Consider the following 22,548-nt stretch of genomic DNA (forward strand, 5'->3'; position numbering starts at 1 on the left):
GCATGTGTGTTAGTGAGGGTGTGTGTTAGTGTGTGTGTGTTGGTGTGCGTGTGTTGGTGCGTGTGTGTGAATGTGTTAGTGAGGGTGTGTGTTGGTGAGTGTGTGTTAGTGAGGGTGTATGTTGGTGTGTGTGTGTGTTAGTGTGTGTGAGAGTGTGAGTGTGTTAGTGAGGGTGTGTGTTGGTGAGTGTGTGTTAGTGAGGGTGTATGTTGGTGTGTGTGTGTTGGTGTGTGTGTGGGAGTGTGAGGGTGTTAGTGAGGGTGTGTGTTGGTGAGTGTGTGTTAGTGAGGGTGTGTGTTGGTGTGTGTGTGAGATTGTGCGTGTGTGTTAGTGAGGGTCTGTGTTGGAGTGTGTGTGTGGGAGTGTGAGGGTGTGTTAGTGAGGGTGTGTGTTGGTGTGCGTGTGAGAGTGTGAGTGTGTGTTAGTGAGGGTGAGTGTGAGTGTGTGTTAGTGAGGGTGTGCGATGGTGAGTGTGTGTTAGTGAGGGTGTGTGTTGATGTGAGTGTTGGTGTGTGTTGGTGTGTGTGGGAGTGTGAGGGTGTTAGTGAGGGTGTGTGTTGGTGTGTGTGTGTGTTGGGGTGTGTGTGTTGGTGTGTGTGTGAGAGTGTGTGTGTTAGTGAAGCGGTGTGTTTGTGTGTGTGTGTTGGTGTGTGTGGGAGTGTGAGGGTGTGTTAGTGACAGTGTGTGTTGGGGTTTGTGTGTTGGTGCGTGTGTATGTTAGTGAGGGGGGTGTTGGTGAGAGTGTGTGTTAGTGAGGGGGTGTGTTAGTGAGTGTGTGTTAGTGAGGGGGTGTGTTAGTGAAGGGGTGTGTTCGTGAGTGTGTGTTGGTGAGTGAGTGTGTTGGTGAGTGTGTGTTGGTGATGGTGTGTGTTGGTGAGTGTGTGTTGGTGAGGGGGTGTGTCGGTGAGTGTGTGTCAGTGAGTGTGTGTTGGTGATGGTGTGTGTTGGTGAGTGTGTGTTGGTGAGGGGGGATGTCGGTGAGTGTGTGTCAGTGAGTGTGTGTTGGTGAGTGTGTGCCAGTGAGGGGTTAAATAGTGAACATTTCCTGGAGTGTTATTGGTGTGCCGGGAGGGAGGTGATGTGACGCCCCACCCTGCCCACTGACGCTGCTATCCTGCTGTTCCCAGCACCGGGCACTGCAACCGGCCTCACACTGATCCAGCCACCTCGACAAACCCACAGGGATTAACATCGTCCTCCAGGCACACCGTCTCACACAGCACTGACTCAATTCCTCAGGTAACAACATTGTGCATTTACCTAGCACCTTTGATGTGATAAAACAAACTCAGGAACATCACTCAGGTAGAGTCCCACTCTGAGGGAAGTTGCAGGATTCCAGGGGCAGGCGAGAGATCAGGGAGGGGGTGTAGGGGCTGGAGGGGGTTACAGAGATAGGGAGGGGGTGTAGGGGCCGGAGGGGGTTACAGAGATAGGGAGGGGGTGTAGGGGCTGGAGGGGGTTACAGAGATAGGGAGGGGGTGTAGGGGCTGGAGGGGGTTACAGAGATAGGGAGGGGGTGTAGGGGCTGGAGGAGGGGACAGAGATAGGGAGGGGGTGTAGGGGCTGGAGGGGGTTACAGAGATAGGGAGGGGGTGTAGGGGCTGGAGGGGGTTACAGAGATAGGGAGGGGGTGTAGGGGCTGGAGGGGGTGACAGAGATAGGGAGGGGGTGTGGGGTCTGGAGGGGGTGACAGAGATAGGGAGGGGGTGTAGGGTCTGGAGGGGGTGACAGAGATAGGGAGGGGGTGTAGGGGCTGGAGGGGGTGACAGAGATAGGGAGGGGGTGTAGGGTCTGGAGGGGGTGACAGAGATAGGGAGGGGGTGTAGGGTCTGGAGGGGGTGACAGAGATAGGGAAGGGGGTGTAGGGTCTGGAGGGGGTGACAGAGATAGGGAAGGGTTACAGAGATAAGGAGAGGTTGTGGATATGGGGTGTTAGGAAGTGCTCCCATAGCCTGGAGCAGTATTCCCGGTGAGGAGTCAGGGAACTGATAAAGAATTAACAAATAATGTTGTGATTCTGGATGTACCGACCCAGAGAAAGTGTAAAACACCATCCCCTCTTGGGAGGTAAGGCAGGGCATGGAGCTGTGGTGTTAGTGGGGGAGCACTTTGAGGCCTGTGACTATAATTCTATCAGTTTTGAGATAGCGCTGGAAAGGATAGACCAGATGTCCAAGTTATCCTGGAAACCCGGTGCAGTCCGGTGACTCAGTGACTGGCAGTGCTTCAGTCAGGCAGCACTGAGACCTGCGTTCAGTTGCAGCCTCTCAATGATTATCTGCCTGGTCCCACCCTGCGTCTCTGTGGGTCTCCTCCCACTTTCCAAAGATGTGCACATTAAGGTGGCTGAGCCGGGGAGAGTGCAGGGTAACAGGAAGGGCCGGTGTGGACTCAATGGGCTGAATGGCCTGTTTCCAAGCTGGACAGATTCCGCACGGAGGAGGGGAGGTCAAGTTTAATGTTATTCAACAGGAATGTTCAAACGTTGACTGGGGGAGGGAGGCTGTTTGCAGGTACAGAGACACGTGACAGGTGGGTGGCTTTCCAAACTGAAATAACAAGAGTATGTTCCTGTTCATGTGAACAGCAAGGCTGGAAGGTTTCATGCCTGCGGGATAACGGGAGAAGTGGAAACTCCAGGAAAGATAACGGAAGCATATGTCAGGTGTACACAGCAGGGACTGAGTGCATCCCTGCAGGTCTATAAAAGCTGTTGGAGTATACTGAAGAGGGAAATCAGGAGGGCAAAACAGGGACATGAGATAGCTTTGGCAAATAGAATTAAGGAGAATCCAAAGGGTTTTTACAAATATATTAAGGACAAAAGGGAGAGAATAGGGCCCCTCAAAGATCAGCAAGGTGGCCTTTGTGTGGAGCCACAGGAGACAGGGCAGATCCTAAACAAATATTTGGCATCAGTATTTACTGAGAGAGGAACTGTCCAGGAGAGAACTTGGGGAAATAAACAGTGAGGTCTTGAAAAGTATCAGGGATCTTGAAAATGACAGAAGAGGACATCTTAAAACACAAAGGTGGATAAATCCCCAGGACCTGATCAGGTGTGCCCGAGAACTCTGTGGGAAGCGAGAGAAGTGATTGCTGGGCCTCTTGCTGAGATATTTGTATCATCGATAGTCACAGGTGAGGTGCCGGAAGACTGGAGGTTGGCAAACGTGGTGCCACTGTTTAAGAAGGGCGGTAAGGACAAGCCAGGGAACTATAGACCAGTGAGCCTGACCTCGGTGGTGGGCAAGTTGTTGGAGGGAATCCTGAGGGACAGGACATACATGTATTTGGAAAGGCAAGGACTGATTCAGGATAGTCAACATGGCTTTGTGCGTGGGAAATCATGTCTCACAAACTTGATTGAGTTTTTTACAGAAGTTACAAAGAGGATTGATGAGGGCAGAGCAGGAGATGTGATCTATATGGACTTCAGTAAGGTGTTTGACAAGGTTAGATGAGGTTGGATCTAGGGAGAGCTAGCCAAATGGATACAGAACTGGCTCAAAGGTAGAAGACAGAGGGTGGTGGTGGAGGGTTGTTTTTCAGACTGGAGGCCTGTGACCAGTGGAGTGCCACAAGGATCGGTGCTGGGTCCTCTACTTTTTGTCATTTACATAAATGATTTGGATGCGAGCATAAGAGGTACAGTTAGTAAGTTTGCAGATGACACCACAATTGGTGGTGTAGTGGACAGCGAAGAGGGTTACCTCAGATTACAACAGGATCTGGACCAGATGGGCCAATGGGCTAAGAAGTGGCAGATGGAGTTTAATTCAGATAAATGAGAGGTGCTGCAGTTTGGGAAAGCAAATCTTAGCAGGACTTAATGGTAAGGTCCTAGGGAGTGTTGCTGAACAAAGAGACCTTGGAGTGAGGTTCATAGCTCCTTGAAAGTGGAGTCACAGGTAGATAGGATAGTGAAGAAGGTGTTTGGTATGCTTTCCTTTATTGGTCAGAGTAGTGAGTACAGGAGTTGGGAGGTCATGTTGCGGCTGTACAGGACATTGGTTAGGCCACTGTTGGAATATTGTGTGCAATTCTGGTCTCCTTCCTATGGGAAAGATGTTGTGAAACTTGAAAGGGTTCAGAAAAGATTTACAAGGATGTTGCCAGGGTTGGAGGATTTGAGCTACAGGGAGAGGCTGAACAGGCTGGGGCTGTTTTCCCTGGAGCGTCGGAGGCTGAGGGGTGACCTGATAGAGGTTTATAAAATTATGAGGGGCATGGATAGGATAAATAGACAAAGTCTTTTCCCTGGGGTCGGGGAATCCAAAACTAGAGGGCATAGGTTTAGGGTGAGAGAGGACAGATATAAAAGAGACCTACTGGGCACCTTTTTCACACAGAGGGTGGTACGTGTATGGAATGAGCTGCCAGTGGTGGAGTCTGGTACAATTACAACATTTAAGAGGCATTTGGATGGGTATATGAACAGGAAGGGTTTGGAGGGATATGGGCTGGGTGCTGGCAGGTGGGACTAGATTGGGTTGGGATATCTGGGTCAGCATGGACAGGTTGGACCGAAGGGTCTGTTTCCATGCTGTACATCTCTATGACTAGTGAGGGGAGGGGAGCAGTGTGTGTGTGTGTGTGTGTGCGGGTGTTTGTGTGGGCGGGTGTGTGTGTGTGTTTGTGTGGGTGTGTGTCTGTGTGTGTGTGGGTGGGTGTGTGTTTGTGTGGGCGGGTGTGTGTTTGTGTGGGTGGGTATGTGTTTATGTAGGTGGGTGGAGGGGGGTGTGGGGTTTCACTGGCTGGGATTGTGGGGTAAGAGGGTCCTCAGTATAGATGGGGTGGGCAGGAGAGTGGTGTAGGAGTCCTGCCCCAGCACATAAACCACACCATTCATCCCTCCCTCCCTCCCTCCCTCCCTCCCTCCCTCATGTCAGTCTGCAGAGAGTCTGGAGGCTCCCTCAGGATAGAGTTATACCCGGACAGGCCATTGAGCCCACCCCTCTGTGTGAGCTCAAAGAAATGATTCCCCCTTTCCCAATAAATCCCTAACATCCCACTCCCCTGGCCCACCGACTCTCTCTCTGCAGGCTCCCCCTTTGCCAGAGTATCGCTGACACTCCAGCGATATGTTGACAGTTCCTTGTAAGTCTCCACCCACCAACTCGCTGTTTTAAAATAAAACATGGTTTCTTGGAAGGAGAGTGTTTGGATGTTTCCACGTCGGCCTGGGGACTGAGGAATGCAGTCTGGTGACATGCTGGAACTCGGCATCTGTTCGTCCTTTGTGCTGAGGGAGCGGGACCGGTTCCGAGCTGACAGTACACCGTACATCAGCCCATTCCTCACTGTGTCCCAGCCCATTCCTCACTGTACCCCAGCCCATTCCTCACCGTGTCCCAGCCCATTCCTCACTGTGTCCCAGCCCATTCCTCACTGTGTCCCAGCCCATTCCTCACTGTGTCCCAGCCCATTCCTCACTGTACCCCAGCCCATTCCTCACTGTACCCCAGCCCATTCCTCACCGTGTCCCAGCCCATTCCTCACCGTGTCCCAGCCCATTCCTCACTGTGTCCCAGCCCATTCCTCACTGTGTCCCAGCCCATTCCTCACTGTACCCCAGCCCATTCCTCACTGTGTCCCAGCCCATTCCTCACTGTACCCCAGCCCATTCCTCACTGTACCCCAGCCCATTCCTCACTGTGTCCCAGCCCATTCCTCACTGTACCCCAGCCCATTCCTCACTGTGTCCCAGCCCATTCCTCACTGTACCCCAGCCCATTCCTCACTGTGTCCCAGCCCATTCCTCACTGTACCCCAGCCCATTCCTCACTGTACCCCAGCCCATTCCTCACTGTGTCCCAGCCCATTCCTCACTGTACCCCAGCCCATTACTCACTGTACCCCAGCCCATTACTCACTGTACCCCAGCCCATTCCTCACTGTGTCCTAGCCCATTCCTCACTGTACCCCAGCCCATTCCTCACTGTACCCCAGCCCATTCCTCACTGTACCCCAGCCCATTCCTCACTGTGTCCTAGCCCATTCCTCACTGTGTCCTAGCCCATTCCTCACTGTACCCCAGCCCATTCCTCACTGTACCCCAGCCCATTCCTCACTGTACCCCAGCCCATTCCTCACTGTGTCCTAGCCCATTCCTCACTGTACCCCAGCCCATTCCTCACTGTGTCCTAGCCCATTCCTCACTGTGTCCTAGCCCATTCCTCACTGTACCCCAGCCCATTCCTCACTGTACCCCAGCCCATTCCTCACTGTACCCCAGCCCATTCCTCACTGTGTCCCAGCCCCCTTGGAAACCACCGAGAGTTGGAGCTGGAGAAAGTGGCTGTGAGCATCCACCTGAAAACACAGCGATGGAGAATCTGCCCCGATTATTCCCTCAGTGAGGAACCGGGCTGAATATACCATGAGGAGACAGCTAGCACTGTGGGATGCTGGGGATCAGAGTCAAGGGTATGGTGCTGGAGAAGCTCAGCAGTTCGGGCAGCATCTGAGGAGCAGGAGAATCGCCGTTTCTGGCATAAGTCCTTCATCTAAAGACCATGAGACATAGGAGTGGGAGTAAGGCCATTCGGCCCATCGAGTCCACTCCGCCATTCAATCATGGCTGATGGGCATTTCAACTCCACTTACCCGCATTCTCCCTGTAGCCCTTAATTCCTCGAGACAACAAGAATCTATCAATCTCTGCCTTGAAGACATTTAGCGTCCCGGCCTCCACTGCACTCTGTGGCAATGAATTCCACAGGCCCACCACTCTCTGGCTGAAGAAATGTCTCCGCATTTCTGTTCTGAATTTACCCCCTCTAATTCTAAGGCTGTGTCCACGGGTCCTAGTCTCCTCACCTAACGGAAACAATTTCCTAGCGTCCACCCTTTCCAAGCCATGTATTATATTGTAAGTTTCTATTAAGTCTCCCCTTAATCTTCTAAACTCCAATGAATACAATCCCAGGATCCTCAGCCGTTCCTCATATGTTAGACCTACCATTCCAGGGATCATCCGTGTGAATCTCCGCTGGACACGCTCCAGTGCCAGTATGTCCTTCCTGAGGTGTGGGGACCAAAACTGGACACAGTACTCCAAATGGGGCCTAACCAGAGCTTTATAAAGTCTCAGTAGCACAATGCTGCTTTTATATTCCAACCCTCTTGAGATAAGTGACAGGAATGTTCAGGAATGATCAGATCTTTTATTCAGAGAGGGATCGAAGTTAGACAGACAGTTTGGTTACATGGAGCATTGGGGAGGCCACGTTGGGAATACTCTGATCAGCTCAGGATCGAAGGAAGGCTGTTAACTTTCAAAGGAGCTTTACTGGATCAAAACCTGGAATGGGGGGAGTGATTTAATGAGGAACAATTAGACAGAGCGGGCTGGTTCTCACTGGGGGTCGGGAGAGTGTGAGGTGGTCTGACTGAAAAGGTATAAGATGGTGAATAGTCTGCACAAGGAGATGATGGGACAGTTCACAACTGGGGGGCACGGGTTTAATATGAGGACTTACCACCTCAGGACAGAGAGGGGCAGATTTCTTCCAGGGTGTTGTGCAACTCTGGAATGTTTTGACCTTGGGAGAAGGGGAGGAAAGTCAGAGACAGCTCTGAAGGAGGAAGTTGAGAAATTCCTGGTGAGGTAGAGGTGTCAAAGGCCATCAGGGAGGAGATGGGCAGGTGGAATTTGAAACACGAGATCAGGTTGAAATGGCCAACACCTCATTCGCTCGATGTTGCAGCGTGGGTTGGTACCTGGGACTTCGATGTTGTGGCCATTACAGAGACGTGGGTAGAACAGGGACAAGAATGGCTGTTGCACGTTCCAGGGTTCAAATGTTTTAGTAGGATCAGACATGGGGGTAAAAAAGGGGGAGGCGTGGCATTACTTGTCAAAGACAGTATCACAGCAGTGGAATGGACGATGGAAGAGGACTTGCCATCTGAGGTAGTTTGGGCTGAGGTTAGAAATAGGAAAGGTGAGGTCACCCTGTTAGGTGTTTTCTACAGGCCTCCTAATAGTCCTAGAGAAGTAGAGGATAATATTGCGAGGATGATTCAGGAAAAGAGTGAAGGTAGCAGGGTGGTTGTTATGGGGGACTTTAACTTCCCAGATATTGACTGGGAGAGCTATAGCTCGAGTTCATTAGATGGGTCGGTGTTTGTACAATGTGTGCAGGAGGGTTTCCTGACACAATATGTCGACAGGCCAACAAGAGGGGAGGCTATATTGGATTTGGTTCTAGGTAATGAACCAGGCCAGGTGTTAGACTTGGAGGTAGGTGAGCACTTCGGGGACAGTGACCACAACTCGGTGACTTTTACTTTAGTGATGGAGAGGGATAATCGTGCGCCGCAGGGCAAGAGCTATAGCTGGGGGCAGGGAAATTATGATGCAGTGAGGCATGACTTAGGTTGTGTGGATTGGAAAAACAGGCTTCAAGAGAAGAACACTAATGAGATGTGGGGATTGTTCAAGGAGCAGCTACTGCGTGTCCTCGATAGGTATGTACCAGTCAGGCATGGTGAAAAGGGCCTTGTGAGGCAGCCGTGGTTTAGTAAGGAATTGGAGTCCCTTGTGAAAGGGAAGAAGGCGGCATATGTAAAGATGAGGCGTGAAGGTTCAGTAGGGGCGATTGAGAGTTATAAGGTAGCCAGGAAGGAGCTAAAGAGGGAGCTAAGAAAAGCGAGAAGGGGACATGAAAAGTCTTTAGCTGGTAGGATTAGGGAAAACCCAAAGGCTTTCTATAGGTATGTCAAGAATAAAAGGATGACTAGGGTAGGTATCGGTCCAGTCAAAGATAGTAGTGGGAAGTTGTGTGTGGAGGCGGAGGAGATTGGAGAGACATTAAATCAGTACTTTTCATCAGTGTTCACTCAGGAACAGGACACTGTTGCTGATGTGAATATGGAATCACAAATAATTAGAATGGATGCCCTGGAAATATGCAGGGAAGAGGTTTTGGGAATATTGGAAAGGATGAATATAGATAAGTCTCCTGGGCCTAATGGCATTTACCCCAGGATCCTATGGGAAGCTAGGGAGGAGATAGCAGAGCCATTGGCCTGGATTTTTATGTCGTCATTGTCAACGGGAATAGTACCAGAGGACTGGAGGATAGCGAATGTGGTCCCATTGTTCAAGAAAGGGAGTAGGGATAGCCCTAGTAACTATAGGCCAGTGAGTCTGACTTCAGTGGTGGGCAAAGTCTTAGAGAGAATGGTAAGGGATAAGATTTATGAACATCTGGGTAGGAATAACGTGATCAGGGATAGCCAGCATGGTTTTGTGAAGGGCAGGTCGTGCCTCACAAACCTTATTGAGTTCTTTGAGAAGGTGACTAAGGAAGTGGATGAGGGTAAAGCAGTAGATGTTGTGTATATGGATTTTAGTAAGGCGTTCGATAAGGTTCCCCATGGTAGGCTAATGCTAAAACTTCGGAGGTATGGCATTGAGGATACATTAGAGGTTTGGATTAGGAATTGGCTGGCTGGAAGGAGACAGAGGGTAGTAGTTGATGGATTATGTTCATCTTGGAGCGCAGTTACTAGCGGTGTACCACAAGGATCTGTTTTGGGACCATTGCTTTTTGTTATCTTTATAAATGATCTAGAGGAAGGACTTGAAAGCTGGGTAAGCAAGTTTGCGGATGACACGAAAGTCGGTGGAGTTGTGGATAGTGAGGAAGGAAGTGGTAGGTTACAGCGGGATATAGATAAGTTGCAGAGCTGGGCGGAAATGTGGCAAATGGAATTCAATGTAGCTAAGTGCGAAGTCGTTCACTTTGGTAGGAATAACAAGATGATGGATTACTGGGCTAATGGTAGGCTACTTGGTAGTGTGGATGAGCAGAGGGATCTTGGTGTCTATGTACACAGATCTCTGAAAGTTGCCACCCAGGTAAATAGTGCTGTGAGGAAGGCATATGGTGTACTGGGCTTTATTGGCAGAGGAATTGAGTTCCGGAGTCCTGAGGTCATGTTGCAGTTGTATAAGACTCTGGTGAGGCCTCATCTGGAGTATTGTGTGCAGTTTTGGTCGCCATACTATAGGAAGGATGTGGAAGCTTTAGAACGAGTGCAGAGGAGGTTTACCAGGATGTTGCCTGGAATGGTAGGAAGATCGTATGAGGAAAGGCTGAGGCACTTGGGGCTGTTCTCATTGGAGAAGAGAAGGTTTAGGGGAGATCTGATAGAAGTGTATAAGATGATTAGGGGTTTAGATAGGGTAGATACTAAGAACCTTTTACCGCTAATGGAGTCAGGTGTTACTAGGGGACATAGCTTTAAATTAAGGGGTGGTAGGTATAGGACAGATGTTAGGGGTAGATTCTTCACACAGCGGGTTGTGAGTTCATGGAATGCCCTGCCCGTATCAGTGGTGAACTCTCCTTCTTTATGGTCATTTAAGCGGGCATTGGATAGGCATTTGGAAGTTATTGGGCTAGTATAGGTTAGGTAGGACTCGGTCGGCGCAACATCGAGGGCCGAAGGGCCTGTACTGCGCTGTATCCTTCTATGTTCTATGTTCTATGTTCTATGATGTTGACTCATGGGAGCAGCTGGTTGAGGTGACACAGAGGGCAGTGATTTCCCACCAACCGAGGAAGGGTGGTCAGGGCATGTTCAATCTCCTGGGTCAGGGTGAGAACACACAATGGTCACTCCCCTCCTCGGGACACCCTGGGTAACTCAGCTCAGCACCGGCCACAGATCAAGGAGAGAGAACACACACGGAGAGACACGGCCAAGAGCAGGCACTCACGTTCAGAACAGGGGCAACGGTCTCAGCAACAATAATCCCCGACACAACAGACACTACCCCCAACCCAACCCCAACCAACCAACCCACCCTGCTCCAGAAGGGAATTACAGCAAGGAGGGTGGAAGGGGAGACAGGGAGGGGGAGACAGTGAGGGGGGAGGGGGAGACAGTGAGGAGGGAGGGGGAGACAGTGAGGGGGGGGAGACAGTGATGGGAGAGGGTGGAGGGGGAGACAGTGAGGGGGGAGGATGGTGGGGGGAGACAGTGAGGGGGAGGATGGAGGGGGAGGATGGTGGGGGGAGGATGGTGGGGGGAGACAGTGAGGGGGAGGATGGTGGGGGGAGACAGTGAGGGGGAGGATGGTGGGGGGAGACAGTGAGGGGGAGGATGGTGGGGGGGAGACAGTGAGGGGGAGGATGGTGGGGGGAGACAGTGAGGGGGAGGATGGTGGGGGGGAGACAGTGATGGGAGAGGGTGGAGGGGGAGACAGTGAGGGGGGAGGATGGAGGGGGAGACAGTGAGGGGGAGGATGGTGGGGGGGAGACAGTGATGGGAGAGGGTGGAGGGGGACTGAGGAAGGAGTCATTGCCCTCAATCCTGACATTTACAGTTCATGAGGCAGCATGTGCCTCCACCCTGGATGTGTAACCACATCCTGCTGTCTCTGACTGGGACGGTGATAACACACAACGCCAAGTGGGAAACAATCACAGGTGTGGTCCCTCCGAGGACAGGGCACCGGGGTCGACTGTGTGGAAGGGGCAGTTTTGTGAGGGTTACCGAGTTACAGAGCAAGGCTGGATACACTGGGAGGGGAGGGGGTGTCAGACGTGGAGACACACACAAATATACTAAAGGCCCATGATGATGGAGTGTCGCATTGTCAGAGGGTCAGTGCTGAGGGAGTGGGCACTGCCGGAGGGTCAGTGCTGAGGGAGTGGGCACTGTCGGAGGGTCAGTGCTGAGGGAGCGGGCACTGTCGGAGGGTCAGTGCTGAGGGAGCGGGCACTGCCAGAGGGTCAGTGCTGAGGGAGCGGGCACTGTCGGAGGGTCAGTGCTGAGGGAGTGGGCACTGTCGGAGGGTCAGTGCTGGGGAAGTGGGCACTGTCAGAGGGTCAGTGCTGAGGGAGCAGGCACTGTCAGAGGGTCAGTGCTGGGGGAGTGCCGCATTGTCGGAGGGTCGGTGCTGAGGGAGTGGGCACTGTTGGAGGGTCGGTGCTGAGGGAGAGGGCACTGTCGGAGGGTCAGTGCTGGGGAAGTGGGCACTGTCAGAGGGTCAGTGCTGAGGGAGCAGGCACTGTCAGAGGGTCAGTGCTGGGGGAGTGCCGCATTGTCGGAGGGTCGGTGCTGAGGGAGTGGGCACTGTTGGAGGGTCGGTGCTGAGGGAGTGCCGCACTGTCGGAGGGTCAGTGCTGAGGGAGTGCCGCACTGTCGGAGGGTCGGTGCTGAAGGAGTGGGCACTGTCGGAGGGTCAGTGCTGAGGGAGCGGGCACTGTCAGAGGGTCAGTGCTGAGGGAGTGGGCACTGTTGGAGGGTCAGTGCTGAGGGAGCGGGCACTGTCGGGGGGTCAGTGCTGAGGGAGTGGGCACTGTCGGAGGGTCAGTGCTGAGGGAGCAGGCACTGTCGGAGGGTCAGTGCTGAGGGAGCGGGCACTGTCGGAGGGTCAGTGCTGAGGGAGCGGGCACTGTGGGTCTGGGGGGTGGGGAGTGTCAGTCCGCGGGTGGGGGGTGGAGGAGGGAGTGAAGTGTTGGGCTGGCTCAGGGAGGAAGGATCTGAGTTTGTTTAGACTCCCCTCCCACTCCCCCACCAGGAGCAGTCCACACGGGGAAGTGTTTGAAGCTGTTGTGAAGGCTGGGCCTGGTTTCCTGTCGAACAGGTTCTGCCCTGCTCTCGGGTGATGATGGAAGATGTAGACGTGGCGGGTATCCTGCCTGGAGTTGGAATGGGTCTCTCAGTTTCTGTCTGACCCCATGTTTCCTCAGGACGTTGTGCACCTGTCCCACTGCCTGGGACATCTGAGCAAGATTCTGATCCTGATCACACACACGACCTTCTCAAAGGATAGCGATGAGCTGCAGGATCACTGGCCTGTTCTCTTTCCCCTCTGTACAGACTCTGTCTCACTATTCCACAACATTGGGATTGAAATGAGAAAAGGCCAAGTTTAAAAACCAGTAAAGTTCTTAAACCTGAGGTGAGCCGGGAGTATTACTGCTCTCCAGTTGTTGTGAGCTGTGGTTTCAGGCAGTAACACAGACACGTTGCAGTGAATGGACCAGCCCGTGGCTGCTATGAAGAGGTGACAGGGACCTGGCAGAGGGAGATGGTTCTGTCTGCGAGGGCTTGCTGTTCTTCAGGCTTCACGGTGAACCTGGAACTTAGGCCCCAAACTGCTCCTCCGTTTTCCTTTGTCTTTCTTCTAAAACATAGCAATCACTGCATAGCAAGATCCCATACTCAGCGATGTGGGAATGACCCAGAACATCAGGGGGTGTGACATTAGTTCAGGGATAAATATTGGCGCCAGGGTCCCTGGGGGGGCCCAAACCGTGCCCTTTGCCCCTCAGTGACCTTGGGGTCTTATACACAGATACCCACCCCCCGAATGGGTCTCAGTTCAGTTACAACTGAAAGACGGCAATTCCAACAGTGCCCGCTCCCTCAGCACTGACCCCTCCGACAGTGCCCGCCCCCTCCACACTGACCCCTCCGACAGTGCCCGCCCCCTCCACACTGACCCTCCGACAGTGCCCGCTCCCTCAGCACTGACCCTCCGACAGTGCCCGCTCCCTCAGCACTGACCCTCCGACAGTGCAGCACTCCCTCAGCAGTGACCCCCCCGACAGTGCCCACTTGCTCAGCGCTGACCCTCCGACAGTGGGGCACTCCCTCAGCACTGACCCCCCCGACAGTGCCCACTCCCTCAGCACTGACCCTCCGACAGTGGGGCACTCCCTCAGCACTGACCCCCCCGACAGTGTCCACTCCCTCAGCACTGACCCTCCGACAGTGCCCACTCCCTCATCACCGACCCTCCGACAGTGCAGCACTCCCTCAGCACTGACCCTCCGACAGTGCAGCACTCCCTCAGCACTGACCCTCCGACAGTGCCCACTCCCTCATCACTGACCCTCTGACAGTGCAGCACTCCCTCAGCACTGACCCTCCGACAGTGGGGCACTCCCTCAGCACTGACCCTCCCGACAGTGTCCACTCCCTCAGCACTGACCCTCTGACAGCGCCCACTCCCTCAGCACTGACCCTCTGACAGTGCCCCACTCCCTCAGGACTGACCCTCCGACAGTGTGGCACTCCCTCAGGACTGACCCTCCGACAGTGCGGCACTCCCTCAGCACTGACCCTCCGACAGTGCCCACTCCCTCAGCACTGACCCTCTGACAGTGCCCCACTCCCTCAGCACTGACCGTCCGACAGTGCGGCACTCCCTCAGCACTGACCCTCCGACAGTGCAGCACTCCCTCAGCACTGACCCTCCGACAGTGCGGCACTCCCTCAGCACTGACCCTCCGACAGTGTGGCACTCCCTCAGCAGTGACCCTCCGACAGTGCGGCACTCCCTCAGCACTGACCCTCCGACAGCGTGGATCTTAATCAGGACTAGGACAGGGATGGGTGAATTGGAATAGGTGAATTAATTATTCTCACAAAAATGTCAAATAGATCCATTCGGCCCTGCCAGCCTGCTCCCCCATTCTGTACGGTCACAGCTGATCATCCAACTCAGCTCTCTGTCCCTGCTTTCTCCCACCCCATACCCTCCCATCCCTTCAGCCTGAAGAACTGGGTCCGTCCCCTTCTTTCTGTGTTTGAGAATTCCCCAGGCTCCCCATGCCTTCTCATCTCAGTCTGAAACAGCCTCCCCTGTGTCCCCAGTCTAGGACACATCAGGAATACTATCCCACCTCCCAGCAAAGACCCTTTGACACAGCGATCACATCTCCCTCGACTTTCAGACTAGCCAGGATTACTGAACGCGAGCTTCACGGGGCAATGGGATTGGAGAGTGGATTAACGAGGAATATCACGTTAGGATTTGAGAATGGATGGGATTGGGAGGGGGTGTAGAGTGAAGAATATTGGACGTTGGGATTAGAGGGTAGATTAATGAGGAATATCAGGCATTTGGTTTTGGGATGGGATGGGATTGGGGGTAGATTAATGAGGAAGATCAGACGTTCGGTTTTGGGACGGGATGGGATTAGGGAGTAGATGAATGAGGAATATCAGACGTTCGGTTTTGGGATGGGATGGGATTAGGGAGTAGATTAATGAGGAAAATCAGACGTTCGGTTTTGGGATGGGATGGGATGGGATTAGGGGGTAGATTAATTAGGAAAATCAGATGTTCGGTATTGGGAATGGATGGGATTGGGGGTAGATGAATGAGGAATATCAAACGTACAGTTTTGGGAAGGGATGGGATTTGGGGGTAGATTAATGAGTTAAATTTCAGGAGAAGGGGAGGATGGAAATGAATTTCGAAATAAATGAACGACTGATTTGATAGCTTTCAGACCCGAGTGCGGAGCGAGTTCAGTGTGAGATGACCATTCGGCCCCTCCAGGTGGCAGAGGGGCTTCTGCTGGGAAACCGTGAGCACATGTCAGCCTTGGGCACGGAGCTGTCGGTACCTGGCAGTGGGGACCTGGGGAACTCCAGCTACCAGACTCTGGGCGGCCGTACTATGGGGGAGCTCATTGCTATCCTGTTGGTGACTTGCAGTCTCTCCTTGGTGACGGTGCTGGGTAACGTCCTGGTACTACTGTCCGTCTGGTTGAACCGGAACCTCCGGACAGTGAGCAACTACTTCCTGCTGAGCCTGGCCTTAGCTGATCTGATCATTGGCCTTCTTTCGATGAACCTGTACACCAGCTACATCATTCTGGGTCACTGGGCACTAGGTAGCCTGACCTGTGACCTCTGGCTCACTCTGGACTACGTGGTCAGTAACGCCTCGGTCATGAATCTCCTGGTGATCTGCTTCGACCGGTACTTTGCCATCACTCGCCCCTTGACGTACAGAGCCAAGCGGACCCCACGGAGAGCAGCCATCATGCTTGGCATAGCCTGGTGCGTCTCCATCATGGTGTGGGCACCCACCATCATGTGCTGGCAGTACATCGTAGGCCAGCGGGCGGTGAGGGCAGGTAGTTGCCATGTCCCGTTCCTCTCTGAGCCCCTCATCACCTTTGGCACAGCGACCATTGCCTTCTACCTGCCTGTCGTGATCATGAGTGTCCTGTACGCCCGCATCTACAGGGAGACCAAGAGGCGCACACAGTCGCTGGCAGCCCTCCAGGAGACAGGGGGCAGTGCTGCCAACAGGCAGGGCACGGGCCGGAGGCTGCTGGAGTGTGGGCACTCACCCTCCGCCACGCCAGAGGGTCAATCCTGGCCCAGGGTCATGCGGCTCCCAGTCTTGGAGAGGAAAACCTCCACTGTCAAAGAGAAAAAAGCAGCCAGGACGCTGTCCGCCATCTTGTTGGCGTTTATAGTCACCTGGTCTCCGTATAACGTCATGGTGCTGGTGTCGGCGTTCTGCACCGACTGTGTTCCCAGCAGCCTCTGGCAGCTGGGGTACTGGCTGTGCTACGTGAACAGCACTGTCAACCCCGGCTGCTACGCTCTGTGCAGCACCGAGTTCCGCATCACCTTCAAAAGGCTCTTAGTGTGTCACTGCGACCGGAGGGAGTGGGCCCTGAATGTGCCAGTGAGGCAAGCCAGGGCCGGGTAGGAGGCAGGAGTCCCTCCTCCACCCTGCAGGAGTCAGGGCTCCCACCACCCCCACCCCCACAACACACACACCTGGGGGGGGAGGAAATCATACAGACCCAGACCCCAGGGCAGCCAGGAATAGATACCAGGAGCCTTCCCAATTCCCCTTTCGCCTGTCCCTGATCACCCACAACCACCTATCCTGGTGGGTCTAGGCCACTCAGGGAGCCTGGACCCCTCATTCACTCCGTCCCTGACTGTCACAAAGTCCTCCCCGCCAGCCCTCCGTAAATAACCCCCTAACATTGTCCCTGTCCCCGGGCACTGGGTACAGAGGGGCATGCCCGGGTCTGGGAGAGGGGCTGAATGGCTTCCTCCTCTTTAAGGACACGGTCAGGCCTTGCTTAAACAACACAGCAAGATCCCACAAACTGGGGCTGGGGGGCTCACATTTTAGAAGGAGCATTACAGTAGGCCATTCAGCCCATCTTCACCTGTTCCTCCATTCAACGGCTGATCTGATCAACGCCAAATCCTCGTCACTGACCCCCCCCCATAACCCCTAACTGATTCAAAAGTCGCTCTCCCTCTCTCAGCCTTGAATATCCAGAATGAGCCAGACTCAACAGCCCTCTGTGGGAAAGCCTTCTGCTCAGAGTGACGAGATTCCTGGTCTTCCATCTTCCATGTGCAACTCCTCAAAGAGGGGGCTCCCTCTGGTGTGAGACTGCCCCCACAAAGGATAACAATGCTACCAGGTGTCCGCTGGTGAAGTGCCCTCTGAACCTTCTACGTTTTAGTAAGGTCGCCCTTGCGTTCTTTCTAACTCCACTGAACCCAGGCCCGACCCGCTAGGCCTCGCCTCCTCAGGCAGTGCCTCTGTTGCTGGGATCAGCTCCCTCTGGGCTGCCTGCAGCCCCGGGATGTTTTTCCCTTGGAAGGGGAAACGTTCACTGCCTCTCCAGTGTTCGGAAAGCTGGCAGGTATCATGGAATCCCGACAGTATGGAAGCAGGTCCTTCAGCCCATCAAGTCCACTCCCACCCGCCCCCCCCCCCCAAAGAGTATCCCACCCAGACATACCCTACCCCTGTAACCCAAAGACAAAAGACCTATCTATCCCAGGGCACTATGGGACAATTTCCCATGGCCATTCCACCCTCACCTGCACATCCCTGGGCACTATGGGACAATTTCCCACGGCCAATCCACCCTCACCTGTCCATCTTTGGACTGTGAGGAAACCAGAGCACCTGGAGGCAACCACCACAGACACGGGGAGGGAAAATGTGCACACACCACACAGATGGTTGGTCAACACTGGAATTGAACCCAGGTCCCTAGCGCTGTCAGGCAGCAGCAAGGTGGCTTGTGCATCAAGATATTTCCTAAACAACTCGGACCGGTAAACATTCAGGATTGAGCAGCGTTGTGAAAGGCTGATCCCACAGGAACTCAGCACCACACTGTGCATCACTCACAGCTAACAGGGGGTGATGGACTGGCGCTGGTCCCTCACAGCCAGCTGTCCCCAGACTGCAAGGAGACCAAAGACTGGAGCAGCTAGCTCCATCCACCTTCCAGCTGGAGAGACAAGCTTGGATATTCAGCACAGGGCTGGCGTGTGGAACCAAAGCAGATCTGCCTGTAACCCCAGGGGATGGGGACTTGCTCACTATACAAGTTACCTTCCATCTCGGAAACATTCATTTCATTGTGGCCGTCCTCACCACTGCTGTAGTGGGCTTGTGTGAGCTCTGTCTTGTAACAATAAACTGTTTTCTCTCTCTCTCTCTCTCTCTCTCTCTGCCCCTCAGCGTGATTTTCATCCCAGTTTAACATATCTATTTTCAGCCTCATCGTTCCAATCCTGGAAATCCTTCTCCAACAGCAGTGTGTGGGTCTACCCACAGCACATGGACTGCAGTGGGTCAAGGCGGCAGCTGACCCCCCACCTTCCCAAGAGGGTAACTAGGGACTGGGTAATAAATACCAGGCCCAGCCTGTGCCACCTGGCCACGCCATTTCGGTTTGAGAAAATCATTGTTTGCCCCTATTTGAGCAAGAGTGGGTCTGCCCCCTCAGACCGAGTGTTAAAAGGAGGCTCTTATTTCAGACAACACCATTGGAAGAATTGATGTGGTCGCTGGGAGACTCACTCACTGCTGCCAAGGTAACGCCTGGCTCCCCAGTGTACAGTTCCCTCCCAGAGCCCCACCCCTGAGGGACAAGGGAAGGGTGGGCTGATGGGGGAGGCCGAGGGAGGGAAGGCTGAGGAGCGGGGTAAGGCCGAGTGTCGAGGGAGGGAAGAGGGGCGAGAAGGCCAGGGGGCAGAGGGCCCAGGGGGTGAGGGAGGGAGAGGGGTGAGTGAAGGCTGGAAGCAGAAAACTGCCAAGTCATAAGGCATTAAGAGTTGGTTTTTTTTTATAAACCTTTATTAAGATTTGAAAAGAAACAATTTGAGTACCTTGTGGAAACTCCACACCCAGAGGTGGAGAGAGAGAGAGAGAGAGAGAGAGAGAAAACCAATCCGTATCAAAAAAACTACACTGGAAAAAGTTGAAGGAGCCTGTGGCATACAATGTTGGAAAAATACTTATCACACTAAATGTGAAGGGCAAAAAAATAACTTTTCAAATAGAGCATACAATTCTTCTTTTACAAGGAGTAATGTTTCTAGGAAGGATCTGGTATTTAGTTGCTGCTTTTCACTACAGTATTCTCTTACTAAAGTGTATATATACATCTATGATATAAAAAATAAGTCAGCACTCCCCAGACAAACAAACAGAGGACCCGTATTCTCAGGGATTTTCATGTTTAAACTTCACGAAAACCCTGAGCGCAATCCGCTAGTGCACTTCCTCAAACACTCTCCACCAGCACTGCCGAGGGGGGAGGGACCGGGGGGGGACAGGACTGGGGTTACTGACCGTCCCTGTCCCTGCTCTCTCCCTGCACTGCCGAGGTGGGGGGAGACCGGGGTTACTGACCCTCCCTGTCCCCGCGCTCTCCCTGCACTGCCGAGGTGGGGGGGGGAGGGGGACCGGGGTTACTGACCCTCCCCGCTCTCCCCCAGGCCTGCTCCTGATGGACAGTGTGAGCATGTGTGTGTGTGTCTGTGTGTGTGTGGGGGCAGAGTGGCGGGTACAGGGGGAGCGGGAGTGGTGCGCAGTCAGAGAGGGAGAGGAGGGGTCAGCCCTTGCTGCCTGGAATTATCAGTATGTGGAGGGTGAATGGGCTGAGGTGCCCGCTGTGTTAGCTGCCCAGGCACTAGCCTCTCAGTAAATACCCAATGCCATGAGGGCAGTGTGACAGCCCAACGTCAATGCCAGCCTTGCTCAGAGTGGAGACAGTGAGAGAGAGAGACAGAGCGAGTGCCGTCTCTGTGGCCAAGGGAAGGTGCGGAACGTGGATCAACTGAGGCACATTAATGGCACAGGGAGAGGCAGCTCAAATACAACAGTCACATGGACACGCGATACTGCTTCATCCACCCCGAAACACCAGGTTCCTGGCCCCAGGCCCAACCCTTCCACCATTCACACACACCCCCACGCATGCACATACACATCCCCACCCACACACACACACACCCACACACACCCCCACCCGCACACACACACACACACCCCCACCCGCTCGCGCGCACACACCCCCACCCGCGCGCGCGCACACACCCCCACCCGCGCGCGCGCGCACACACCCCCACCCGCGCGCGCGCGCACACACACCCCCACCCGCGCGCGCGCGCACACACACCCCCAACCGCGCGCGCGCGCACACACACCCCCACCCGCGCGCGCGCGCACACACACCCCCACCCGCGCGCGCGCACACACACACCCCCACCCGCGCGCGCACACACCCCCCCACCTGCGCACACACACACACACCCACCCGCGCACACACACACCCCCCCACCCGCGCACACACACACACACCCCCACCCGCGCACACACACACACCCCCACCCGCGCACACACACACACCCCCACCCGCGCACACACACACACACCCCCACCCGCGCACACACACACACCCCCACCCGCGCACACACACACCCCCCCACCTGCGCACACACACACACCCCCCACCCGCGCACACACACACCCCCCCACCCGCGCACACACACACACACCCCCACCCGCGCACACACACACACACCCCCACCCGCGCACACACACACACACCCCCACCCGCGCACACACACACACACCCCCACCCGCGCACACACACACACCCCCACCCGCGCACACATACACACCCCCACCCGCGCACACACACACACCCCCACCCGCGCGCACACACACACACCCCCACCCGCGCGCACACACACACACCCCCACCCGCGCGCACACACACACACCCCCACCCGATACTGCTTCATCCACCCCGAAACACCAGGGCCCTGGCCCCTGGCCCGACTCTTCCATCATGCCCCCCCCTCTCTGTCACGCGCACACACACAGACCCACCCCCCTCTCTTACACACGCACGCATCCCCAGCCCCTCCTCTGGCATGCCCCCGCCCCCCCCTCCCCCCGGCATGCACTCCCGCCCCCCCTCTCTGTCACACGCACACCCAACCCCCTCTCTGTCACACGCACACACACACCCCCCCTCTCTGTCACACGCACACCCAACCCCCTCTCTGTCACACGCACACACACACCCCCCCTCTCTGTCACACGCACACCCAACCCCCTCTCTCTGTCACACGCACACCCAACCCCCTCTGTCACACACACACCCAACCCCCTCTGTCACACACACACACCCAACCCCCTCTCTGTCACACGCACACCCAACCCCCTCTCTGTCACACGCACACCCAACCCCCTCTCTGTCACACGCACACACACACACCCCCCTCTCTGTCACACGCGCACACACACACCCCCTCTCTGTCACACGCGCACACACACCCCCTCTCTCTGTCACACGCACACACACCCCCTCTCTGTCACACGCACACACACACCCCCTCTCTCTGTCACACGCACACACACACCCCCTCTCTCTGTCACACGCACACACACACACACCCTCTGTCACACGCACACACACACCCTCTGTCACACGCACACACACACCCCCTCTCTCTGTCACACGCACACACACCCCCTCTCTCTGTCACACGCACACACACACCACCTCTCTGTCACATGCACCCACCACCCCCTCTCTCTGTCACACACGCACCCACCACCCCCTCTCTCTGTCACACACGCACCCACCACCCCCTCTCTCTGTCACACACGCACCCACCACCCCGTCTCTGTCACACACGCACCCACCACCCCCTCTCTCTGTCACACACGCACCCACCACCCCCTCTCTCTGTCACACACGCACCCACCACCCCCTCTCTCTGTCACACACGCACCCACCACCCCCTCTCTCTGTCACACACGCACACATACCCCCCTCTCTCTGTCACACACGCACACATACCCCCCCTCTCTCTGTCACACACGCACACATACCCCCCTCTCTCTGTCACACACACACCCACTCAGCTTCCCAAACAGATGCCTCTGCGGGGAACTGGACCAAGTGTTTCTCATCGTCATGTCGCCCCAATGTGGAAACAGCCCCTCAGCCATGCCCACCCACCCATCCCTACCACACGCCTTCTACAATTCCAACCATGGCCATTAGGAGGCAGGAGGGTTGGGGTTTTGGTAAATTGAGGCCTTTTCTTTGAGAGTATCCAGGCAGAGACGACAGCTCCAGCTTCCTGTAAAAGAGACGGCAGTGAACCAGTCAGTGAGTCCTGCTCTCTCCTCCTCCTCCTCAGCACTGTGGGCCTATTCACCCACCCGCTCACTCTCCGGACCCCCCCACCATCCCTGAATCCAGTCTATCCAGGCCTGTCATTTCAACCAGATTCCCACACATTCCTCTAAAGCCCAGCCCATTCGACCCAACCCCCTCCTTGACGATATGACAAACCAGGAAGGGGTCTGGTGACTCCAGGGCTGACCTCCTTCTACGAGAAGAATATAATGGGGAAGGAGCCCAAACATTACACCCAGTACTCCAGGGCAGCTCTCCCCAATGCCCATGCAGC

General features: G+C 54.9%; 2 protein-coding genes across 5 annotated transcripts in view; one reads left to right on the forward strand and one right to left on the reverse strand.

Annotated features, from left to right (window-relative positions):
• Positions 1-1,119: 1,119 nt before the first annotated feature.
• On the forward strand, positions 1,120-18,257 carry LOC132836323 (muscarinic acetylcholine receptor M1-like). Of its 2 annotated transcripts, none has more exons than XM_060855750.1 (2): positions 1,120-1,239; positions 15,266-18,257. In XM_060855750.1, exon 2 carries the CDS (start codon positions 15,302-15,304, stop codon positions 16,490-16,492), a length of 1,191 nt encoding a protein of 396 aa, XP_060711733.1. In that variant the 5' UTR covers positions 1,120-1,239; positions 15,266-15,301; the 3' UTR covers positions 16,493-18,257. The 2 variants fall into 2 exon arrangements, with proteins under 2 accessions (XP_060711733.1, XP_060711734.1); XM_060855751.1 differs by lacking the exon at positions 1,120-1,239 and adding an exon at positions 12,846-12,931.
• A 3,664-nt stretch (positions 18,258-21,921) lies between these two features.
• Positions 21,922-22,548, reverse strand: part of LOC132836090 (zinc finger protein ubi-d4-like) — a 29,599-nt gene continuing 28,972 nt past the window's right edge. For all 3 annotated transcript variants that reach the window (XM_060855347.1, XM_060855346.1, XM_060855345.1), the window contains one exon: positions 21,922-22,215. In XM_060855347.1, the coding sequence (XP_060711330.1) occupies positions 22,133-22,215 (83 nt within the window). In that variant the 3' untranslated portion in view covers positions 21,922-22,132. The remainder of the gene's footprint in view (positions 22,216-22,548) is intronic.

Source organism: Hemiscyllium ocellatum, chromosome 46 (genome assembly GCF_020745735.1).
Source record: "Hemiscyllium ocellatum isolate sHemOce1 chromosome 46, sHemOce1.pat.X.cur, whole genome shotgun sequence".
NCBI lineage: Eukaryota > Metazoa > Chordata > Chondrichthyes > Orectolobiformes > Hemiscylliidae > Hemiscyllium > Hemiscyllium ocellatum.